General features: G+C 39.1%; 1 protein-coding gene across 2 annotated transcripts; it reads left to right on the top strand.

Annotated features, from left to right (window-relative positions):
* Positions 1 to 6,238: 6,238 nt before the first annotated feature.
* Positions 6,239 to 8,151, top strand: LOC104607326 (purple acid phosphatase 17-like). Of its 2 annotated transcripts, none has more exons than XM_088886445.1 (5): positions 6,239 to 6,543; positions 6,839 to 6,995; positions 7,089 to 7,196; positions 7,298 to 7,622; positions 7,733 to 8,151. In XM_088886445.1, the coding sequence occupies exons 1-5, from the start codon at positions 6,355 to 6,357 to the stop codon at positions 7,944 to 7,946; spliced, it is 993 nt and encodes a 330-aa protein (XP_088742571.1). In that variant the 5' UTR covers positions 6,239 to 6,354; the 3' UTR covers positions 7,947 to 8,151. The 2 variants fall into 2 exon arrangements, with proteins under 2 accessions (XP_088742571.1, XP_088742572.1); XM_088886446.1 differs by having other exon boundaries at positions 6,485 to 6,619.
* The last annotated feature ends 2,702 nt before the right edge of the window (positions 8,152 to 10,853 follow it).

Below are 10,853 nucleotides of genomic sequence, written 5' to 3'. Positions count from 1 at the left end.
CGGTGCCTCGGGCTCCACAACCCAGGAAGGATCGGCGCGGACCCGCTTAGCAGCTCGCTCCCTTCTCTTCATGCCAGCGAACAAGTTCGCACCTCGAGTATTCTTTGCCTCCATAACACCTGCAAAAAGGAGTTCAACGTGAGAAGACGGGAATAAAAGCAAAAGCAAGTATCTTTGTCTAAGCAAGAAACCTACCCGAACTCAGACCAGACTGAATAAGCTTGTCCTTCGTCAGGTAGACTTCGCATTTGAGCCCTTGCCGGGCCCAGTCCTGGAGGCCCTTCACCGTGTCTTCGTCTAATGCGACACAGGGGTCAGGAGTGGCCAAACCCCACTCAGTAGGAAACGGCCACCCCATAGCACTTCGAACCACGAAGTAGTCCCGCTTCCATGACGGGACCTTGTTTGGAAGGTCGTGTAAGAGCTTAAAGCTCGGGCGAGGTGACAAGTAGTACGCCCTCCTACGCCCGTGCAGGGGACCCGCCTGTTTTTTGAGCATGAGGATAGCTAAAAAGACTTCTAGGTCTAAAGGAAGGTAGTGCTCGCAGCACAGGGAGATAGCCCCAACAAGGTTATGAACAGAGTTCGGGTGGAGCTGACCTACAGTAATGCCGAAGTGGTTCATGACTTCGACGATAAGAGGATGAAAGGGAAGGCGCAGCCCGGCAACAAGCTTCTCCCGGATTATCACGATCTCATCCGGACCGTGCTCCCAAGGAAAGTTGCCCGAAGGTACGGAGTAAGTATACTCCCCAGGCAGGTTGTACTGGACAATAAGGGACCAAAGCCTTTCGGACGTCATAGTGGAAGGTCCGAACTTATTTGGCACTCGACCTCGGTGGGAGGTGGATGCCAAACTACCCGAGGTGACTCGATATACGGGCTCGAACTCGAGCTCTACCTCGGGCCCCGCCTTAGACTCACTAAGGCTGTCGGGGGCAGCAACTCGGTTCGTAGAACCAACATCGGACCCCCCCAGGAGACTACGTAAACTACCCGAGATAGACATCGAAACAAAGAGGGTTGAGGACTCAGCAAGAAAAGCTACCGGATTATGAACAAGTGACGCGAGCTGAGAGGCTTGGGCGCGAGCTCAAGGAACAAATGCTGAAGGATGACGGAGGAAAGTGACAAGGGGCCCCCCACTATTTATAGCCACTGTACCCGCACATCAACAGCCAAGATCGAAACCATCCAACGGCTCCCCGCAAAATCAGTTGTGCACTCCCCGAGGAAAGGACACTTTGGCGCGCATTGTTTACGTTCAAAAATTTGAAATCATTTATGCGCATGAGCTACACGCAGCCCGGGACTGACCCCTGGCCGAACCAAGCCGACCCCGGTTGAGCCAAGAACACAAGCAGGTCAGACCAGAGGAGTCCCATATCGAGGCCAAAGTGTCCCAAGGCAAATCCACCTGTCATCCCGTGAACTCCCCACGCCAGGTCAAGACCCCGAGCATGGGGAGTGGGGGGCAATTGATGGAGGAAGATTTGACCCGACCCCTTGGCCATACGACACGTAGAAGCAACCGAGAGTGACCTGGTAGAAACGCCAGCTCGGCACGACAGCGGGCCCCACAACCCGAGCTTCAAGGAAAAAGTTAGCTTCCCCAAAGGGGCACCTACAACCCGAACTCCGAGCTGAAGAGTCTCGAGCTCTCCAAGGAGAAACCCGAGCTCTCCCTTCAAGGTCCTGAGCCTTACAAAAAGCACGAAAGGCAAAGACCCGAACTACCCACCCAGAGGTAGTTTAGGCCACACTTCTATCCGAGCTCAAGACTTCACCTCGCACACCACTTCGGCCCCAAGTCGTCTGACTGAACCGTACCTGACGCCTAGGAAGTCCATACGCGGAGGCGGCACACCTGACTGATTAGGGGTCCAACACATGATAGCCGCCCCCCCAACGGCCACCTGCCACCGCCATCTCAGACGTGGCAGGGACGACAACTGGCAGTGGAGGTTATGACACCCGAAATGACCCCCGATCTGGCAAAGGAAGTGACCCGATCTGTCAGAGGAAGTGACCCGATCTGGCAGAGGTAATGATACCCGAACTGACAAGGGTTCGGGAGTAAGTATACAAGGTGACTATAAAGGCCCCCATCTCATGGGGAAGTAGGTACATGATTCTTGCGCTTTCTGACCTCAGAATTTCTCATTTCCCTTGTCTTTTGAAGAGCACTATTTGAGCTTCGGAGTGTTCCAACTGGGTTCCTCCCCGGAAGTCTCCATTTCCTTCCTCGTTTCAGGCACCTCTAATCTCGTCAGAAGCGAGGTAACCGACAGATAGGACCGACTGGGTTGCGCATCATCACTAACCCATACTAAAACCAATAAAATTATGAAATTGCCCCTGATTAATCATCAAGGCGAGAACTAGAGTGTGTTGACCATTTGCTCTTCGACAACTATGGTGGTCGGAGATTTGCAACTAAGGCCATGTTCGTTTACCTGTGTTCGGATTTTAAAATTTTGTGAGACCCACCGTAAATTTGATTCGGTAAATTGATTTCTCGAATGAAGGGTAAGCAGATAAAAATAGGAAATCTCAATATTGCCCCCATAAGATATAAAAGTTCGAGACTCTATTCCACCGAAAATTACCTCTACGTAACCTCTGACTTCTACTTCTCTGCGTTTCTCCTCCGAAAATCACCTCTGCGTATCTCTGCGTTTCTCCTCCGAAAATCATCTCTCCGTATCTCGTTCTGCTTTTCTGCCTTCGCTGCTGCTACATCAAGTCATCACAAATGCTAAAGAGTTGCCATTGCCGTCCTCCCTCTGTTGTCGGCACCATTGATCATCCCAGTTGTTGTCGCCGCTGGTCATTTTTTCCTCCATAAACAGTAAGAATCGCTATTTCTCTTTCCATTGATCCACCGTTCCTCTGTAATCATCTTACTTTTTTGGTGTATAGCAACTTACTTACATTTGCTTGCAGATGCTTCATAGCTCCATATTCTAAGTAGTTCTTTTCTCTTGTATTCTTTTTCTTCCTTGGGCTTTTCCTCTTTGAAGCTTCAAGGTCAGTGCCTATGATCGAGAAGTTGTTGAGAGCGGGCATGAACGTTGCACGCTTCAACTTCTGTCACGGTTCTCACGCTTACCACCAAGAAACCCTTGATAACCTCAAAACCGCCATGGAGAACACTGGGATACTCTGTGCCGTCGTGCTGGATACCAAGGTATTGTTGTGTTCCTCCATTTGGGTTTTGCTTCTTTCTGCTTTCTGTTGCGCTTTTGGTTTCTAGGTCCGTTGCAGGTCTTTGTTTAGTCATCTGCTACGGTTTGTTCGTTTTAGGCTTTGATGCTCTGTTAGTTTTAGGGGTGTTGTTTTTCTTCCTTTGTTTGGATACCAAGGTTATTGAACGAGTTATTGTTTGGATAGGTTATAATTAAACAAGTTATTGAACTTGTTACTTGGACATATTATAGTTGAACAGGTTATTCAAGCTATTATTTGGACAAGTTATGTTTTAATGAGACAAAATCCCCAAAGAACATGACCCTAGGTATCTCTCAATGGGTAAAATTGGAAAGAGATGAAAAAAATAACAATTTACCCAGGAAAATCGGTATTGCAAAAGAACATGGGAAATAAGGGATTTCATTTTATCTGGACAACTGCATTTACCCAGGTAAATGTGTTTCCGAAAAAAGAACATGGCCTAAGAGGTTGGTGAGGGGAGGCGATGTTCTGGGTGTGGCTAAGTTGTCATTGCTACTAGAACTCAATTCGATTGACAATGAAATCAAATAACAAAATATCTATGATCAGTTGGGGATTATGAGAGGTGAAGAGGAGAGATATGAGTAAGAGGAAGTTGCTAAGAGGTGATGAAAATGGAGGGTCACCACATTTTGATGTTTCTTTAGCTTGAATACCTATTTCTGATTCTCCTCTCAAAATTTAAACCGAATTTCTCCGAGTGTAGAACATATTGGTCTTTTCAAGTTTCCAATTTCTTATACTGTTAATACATCAACTGTCATGTGTGGATGCAAGAACGGATTTTCCTTACCATTAGCAAAACCAAAGAATTATTGTCTGAGATCTCTAGACCTTACTCTGAAACACAACATTGATGTTAAACGCCAATCCTCTATCTAAAGTTAACAAGACAAGAAGTAACGGAATCCAATTCAAGAAGCGTGAGGAGTAAAATAAAGAATACAAGTAAATAAGCATAGAAGGACAAAGAAAGGCAAAGATGGAGATCATTAACCAGCTCTAACCTTGTCCGCTCAACTGCCGCTGCAAGCGGGAAGGAGACCCAATACATTATCAAGGGGGTGCAAAGAGGGGAGAGAGAGAGATAGAAGGAGAAAATGAGAGAGAACAAGAGATAGAGAAGAGAGAAGTGGTGAGGAGAAAGCATACCACCGCTATTGAGAGTTGCAGTAGTAGTCAAAAGAAATAGAGGAAGCAAAAACAGAAAGAATGGGAAGCAACAGAAGATGGAGAAGAAGAGAAAGAGAGGGAGAGAGAGAAAAAATAGAATGAGAGAGATTTGAGGAGGTTGCTAGTTGCAGAAACTCTATTCGCTGCCGCTGTGAAGAAGATGAAAAATGCTTTTTAGTTGCTCCAGCTCGATGGAAGAGAGTGGGAAACAGTGGGGACGGAGAAGAGAGCTGGAGAATGGAAAAATCAAGGAGAAAAATTAGTGGGGGGAGATTGGGGGAAGGATTTCACGTCGTTCCCTTGTTATGCGACGAGAGGAAGGGAAAGCAGAGCGATTTTGATTTTTTGAAATATTTTATTGATGCCTAACGCATTAATCAGGGGCAATTTCATAATTTTGTTGAGGAGGTTTTTATCGAGTTCTTTAAAAGTTTAAAAGTTTAGGAGAGGTTTTGTTAAAGTGAAACTATAAACGAGGTTTTTATATTTTACCCTTTTCATTTTAAGGAGACTTAAATGGTGTAGAAAACGTAGAAACTATTTAAAATAACACATTATATACGTATTAGACCGGGCAATTGGGTTGGGTGCATCGGGTTTGGATTGGGTCAAAGTACTTCGGGTTGATTTCGGGTCGGATTGGATTTCGGGTTGGGTTGTCCAATGCTAGGCCCTAACCCTAAATATTCGGGTTAGGGTTGACCCATGGGTCAATTCAAGTCATCCCAAAAAATAATTGAAATTAAAAAAATAAAAAAAAAATTAAATGAAAAATATCAAAATTAAAAGAATTAACCTTTAAATTCTAAATATAAAATAAAAAATTTGAACATTTAACAATTTAAAGACTAAACAATAAAAAGTAAAAACTAAATAAAAAAAATTAAAGTGTGAAAACTTCTAACAATGCATAAATAATCCCAATTAGACCTAACAATTGGGTCAGGTTGGGTTGGATTCACAGGTTAGATCAACTTTTTGCCAGGTCTAACACATATGATAATATGTTATCTATTGGGTTAAATTTAGAATCGGGAGGACAACATTTAACAATTTATAGACTAAACAATAAAAAGTAAAGACTAAGTAAAAAAAAATTAAAGAGCAAAAACTTCTAACAATACATAAATAATCCCAATTAAACTTGACAATTAGGTCAGATTAGGTTGGGTTGGATTGGGTTAGATTGGGTTGGACTCGACGGTTAGATCAACTTTTTGCCAGGTCTAACACATGATAATATATGTTATCTATTGGGGCAAATTTAGAGTCGGGAGGACAAATATTACCCCTATTCCATCCCCAATTACTAGAGTTTTGGGTTTTCCATAAATTCGCCTCGAACGGGTAAATGGTCAAAAAAATTATCCGAATTTGAGCAGCGACGATCGGAGTCCTGACAGGGGTGGATCAAATTGCCATCTGTCATTCTATCTCCAAATTAAACAGATGGGCTAACAAAGATTTTTTTTTTTTTTTGCATGAGAGGCGGGATAAAAAAAGAGAACAGGGAATTAAGGAGACATTAAAATGACAGATCTTAGCCTATGGGAAACTGGAAATTTGCCACATGGAATCATATCGAAGCTCCTTACCACCTAGAAAACCTAAAACCGGCTATTAATGCCCATAGGCCGCTTGTCCCGGTAGAAATTATCTTAAATTATACATAATATGTGGAGTTGTACACTTTTTCGTTTTAAGGAGACTGAAACGATTAGTTCAATTCAATTCGTGGTCAAGAAACAATCTCCCCAGAATCCTTCTGCTCCTTGTTCAATTATAGAACCACGCTTCATCTATAAATACCTTCTACATTCATCCCAATTTCCTCGTCTCTTTCTCTCTTTTTACCATCTACCTCTCTACCCTTCTTATTTTGAGTACTTTTGTATCTTTGTTTTTTTTTTCTTTTTTTTTCCTCCTCATCCTCGTCCTAACAGAGCCATGGCGGCCCATGCGAGTATCAAATCCATGGCTCTGTGCCTTGTTATGACCATGTGCTTGGTGATCTCGTCTGTTGCAGAGCTTCAAAGATTCGACCATCCCGCAAATGATGATGGGTCACTGAGTTTCTTGGTCATCGGAGACTGGGGAAGAAGAGGAACTTACAACCAGTCTGAAGTTGCCGTTCAGGTCCTATAAACAAACATCTTTACTTGCACACCATATTATACCCTTTCTTCAATTCTTTCTGGGTCGATATGTTCAGGTTTTCTCTGCAAACTGAATTACAAATAATAATTCATGTGTTGGATGTTTTCTTGTTAATTTATTTTGATTTCAGACATTCTCCATTATTTTCTTTCATTTTTTCTTGCATTCTATTTGGTCCGTGACGCGTAAATTAAATACCAAAATTGTTTATATTTGAATAAGAATACGCCTGTATTTGATTTTCATTCTTTTCCTGGAAAATTATTTGTTGCAGATGGGGAGGGTTGGAGAGAAACTAAACATTAATTTCGTGATCTCTGTTGGTGATAATTTTTATGACAACGGTTTGACGGGCGAAAACGATCCTAACTTCGAGGAATCATTTACCAAGGTCTACACCGCTAAGAGTTTGCAAAAGCAGTGGTACAGTGGTAAGATCATTTTTCGTTTCTTCTTCTTCTTCTTCTTCTTATTATCAGAGTTGAATTAATTGAGTTTTTTTTGTTTTTTTTTTTCTTCTACAGTTTTGGGAAACCATGATTACAGGGGCAATGTGAAGGCGCAACTGAGCCCTGTCCTAAAGCAGAAAGATAGCAGATGGCTTTGCTTGAGATCTTTTGTTGTCAATGCAGGTATGATTTAAAGGAAAAAAGTCAATTCCCATTAAATTTAAAGCAGCTCAAAAAGAATAAAAGCTGAATTTCTTTTGTTTTCATCTTTTTCTGTTTGCTAGGAATTGTGGAATTCTTCTTTGTGGACACAAATCCATTTGTGGACATGTACTTTTATGACCCAAAGGATCACATCTACGATTGGAGAGGTGTTCTTCCAAGAAAGAAGTACATTGCCAATCTTCTCAGGGATGTAGACACTGCACTGAGTCAGTCGACGGCAACATGGAAGATTGTGGTGGGTCACCATGCAATCAGAAGTGTTGGGCATCACGGCGACACCAAGGAGCTTGTTGAGAAATTCCTTCCAATCCTTCAGAGGAACAACGTCGATCTCTACATGAACGGACATGACCATTGTTTGGAGCACATCAGTAGTCTGAGCAGGTAATTTGAATTTGAATTCGAATTCCTCAGATGCATGATCTAACAGAGATAATATGTTGATGGTTTCATGAATATTGGAATATAAATTAATTGGGGATGTTATGATGCAGCCCTCTTCAGTTCTTAACAAGTGGGGCGGGGTCCAAAGCATGGAGGGGAGATGTTAAAACGGCGAATAAAGATGCAATCAGGTTCTTCTATGATGGACAAGGGTTCATGTCTGTGCAGTTGACTCAAACCAGCGCTGAGATTCTGTTCTATGATGTTAATGGCTATGTGTTGCACAGATGGACTGGGTCCAAGCAACTCTACTCGGCCATTTAGGTTATCATATGCATGCAGTCCCAAGAAGACACTGTATGGCAAAGGTTTAGCTAATTAATGCAAGTTAGGTTAGCTGATGGGGCTTTGTGGATGGATCTTCCACAGTTTTATTAATTCCTTGTACATATTATTTCTGGGGCATTTCTATTCTCTATTGCCGATTTTATAATGTAAGAGAAAGAGAGAAATCCAAGATTTTTATAGTTATACAGTCTTCTCAAACTCTTTTTTGGTATTTAGTAAATACTTTAACTTTTCAACATAGCACACTTCTTTCAAAGACTCAACACCTGTACTCTCTTAACAAGCTAAAAATCACAAAGTTGCATTTTACGTTTACGTACATCTCAGCAGTAGCATTTCCCTCTTCCCATTTTTCATTTTGCACTCTATAGGCATGCAACAATCACAGACCAATAAAGCGAAAATTCTACAATAAAGATAAGCACTTAAAATAACGAATGCCAAATACTGCCAAAGTAGAAGATGAAAAAAGAATCTCTCAAACTTGTTTCATTATATTAAATGCTAATTAAGAGTTCATTTCTAATACAGCCTAGAAAACCATAATTCTTCTTTAACATATGAAAGTCAAAAGAAAGAAATATTTGAATAGGGGTGTTCATGGTTCAATTAATCAAACCTTGGGCTTATTTTTTAAATCAAACCAAGGTTACTGGTTTTTGGAATACTGGTAATCGAAACCAAACCGAAGCTAATTGGTTAATTGGTTGATTGGTTCAGTAAACCATCTGTTTGATTCGTCAGTTTTTTAATATTTACAATACATGTTATAGAAAATATATAATATATAATAAAACATTAGAAATATATAAAATATTATATTTTAAATAATAAATAAAATATTATATATTATAAATTTATATTTATATATAATGCATATTTGTTAATTTATAATGTATAAAAAATATAAAATATATAATATAAATAAATATACATAAAATATATAAAAATATATGTATACCGATTAATTCAGTTTCAGTCAGTTTGGTTTTTTGGTTTTTTTTTTTTTCTGCCCACCCCTATCTACAATTGGCATGGAATACCGGGAAAATTTAGTTCTTTTCTTTTTAATTGATTTGAGTTTCGGTAGTACATGGAACTCTACTCCACCAAAAATAGGAATATCTCTTCAAAGGCGAAACACTTCATCAAATCCGTCTAATTTTTGTAGTCTCACGTAAGTTGTCACAATCGTAGAAGATGCAGTTTTGGTTCTGGTTTATCTCTTACCAAGACAAAACCAATGACATCAGGGTGGATTAGCAACTTAGCATGCAACTCAAAAACAAATTAAATTGCATTTAAGGCTTAATTGTGGAAGAATATAAATACAAATATGTAGATTGCAAAGGTTTAGAAATACAAAATACAAGGCTTTGCACTGTATTAATTTGCTTAAAAACCATCTAGTCAAATGCATTCATTTGGTTAAATTTTGAATTCTTAACATTGGTGACGTGTTCATTTTTCATTGGCAATTATTTGCTAATAACCAGTAATATCAATATCACATAGATATAATTCGTTTCCCACCGACAAACATGAACCCGGTAGAAGCCTATTGGCCATTTTAGTGCTGAGGGCTTGACCTCATTGGCTCAAACAATCCCCCTTCTACAAAAGAGAAAATATGGATACTGATAGCAATTGAGGATCCAATGACCTTCTTATATCCTAGTTAAATGCCATACAAATTAAATGACCTACCCTGGTGTAGTCTAATTACACTAATTGAATTGTGATTCCCTGAGCATTTTGGATTTTCCTCATGTTCTAAGTTTAACAATATTGCGGTAAATTATTAGTAGGGTTGTCAACGGACTGGGTCTAGATCAGATTTAGGTAGAATAAATTCTGAACCAATTATTAATTGGGATAAAATCACGGGATTTATCAAGAAAAGTAAAATAATCAAAAACTTAAAAATAAGAAAAGAATGCAATGTTGTTTAAAATAATTAAGTCTTTATTTTAATAATTTGTTATAAAAATGTCTTACTAATTTAGTAATTTGGATTGATTATATTAATATTTTTAACAAAGATAGTAATTTATTGCTAATTACATAGTAAAATAATTTTTTTTCCATATTATTTGTTAGTGTTCTATTTTATTTATTTTACATTATTAATGATTGAGTGTTTCAATTTTTTGTAAATGTCACTTATGCTTAAAATACTTAAATATCAGTAAATATATAGAATTAGGCTATACTCATAATTAAATTAATCTATAGTTAACTTATTTAGGCATTATTAAATTAATCAAAGCCCAAATTTAATGTTTAAGACTTTGGATCAGGCTTGGGTTGATCCTCATCCTGACCCAACCCACCCAAGTTGGATGCATCATAATGTTTGTAATTCGATTGAACCAAACCAAGTGCAACCCATACATGCATTGTTTATAGGCTTTTCTTAACTATTTTTAGATAATATTGAAGCCAAAGGAGCTATGAAGGATGAGCTACCCCCATTTTGTAGCCCTATGAAAATTTCAATAGTGTATTAGCAATTTTTTAGGTTGCCTAACCTAGCCCTCCCTACACCTTAAGTGTAATATAATATTTGTCTGGGCCTATAGGCTTTTCTCATGTTAATTATAAAACTATGTCTGAGTGGTAAAATGGGTTCTACATTTTAAGTTTTCATTAATTTTTTATTTTTATATCATTTTTAATAAGTCCTCCATTTTATATAAGTCTCTTGTGTAATATGGCCACTATGCATAATAAAGGTCTAAACTCATAAAAATTAAAAATTTTAAAATACTTTTTATTTGTTGTTTTATGTTAGATTGTTTAACCTAAACCTATTTATATTATTTGATATATTAATATTTTACTTTATTATGTTGTATTACTATTCTCTCTTTCTCTCTCTCT

This window comes from Nelumbo nucifera, chromosome 4, assembly GCF_055504915.1.
Source record: "Nelumbo nucifera cultivar China Antique chromosome 4, China Antique-T2T, whole genome shotgun sequence".
Taxonomy (NCBI): Eukaryota; Viridiplantae; Streptophyta; class Magnoliopsida; order Proteales; family Nelumbonaceae; genus Nelumbo; species Nelumbo nucifera.
This window is presented reverse-complemented; position numbering and strand designations above follow the sequence as displayed.

Excerpts from the sequence above, each read along its gene's own strand:
- LOC104607326 (XM_088886445.1), top strand. The coding sequence starts at position 6,355 with ATGGCGGCCCATGCGAGTATCAAATCCATGGCTCTGTGCCTTGTTATG. Across the intron at positions 6,544-6,838 it reads AGTCTGAAGTTGCCGTTCAG|ATGGGGAGGGTTGGAGAGAA; the intron begins GTCCTATAAACA and ends TATTTGTTGCAG. Across the intron at positions 7,197-7,297 it reads ATCTTTTGTTGTCAATGCAG|GAATTGTGGAATTCTTCTTT; the intron begins GTATGATTTAAA and ends TCTGTTTGCTAG.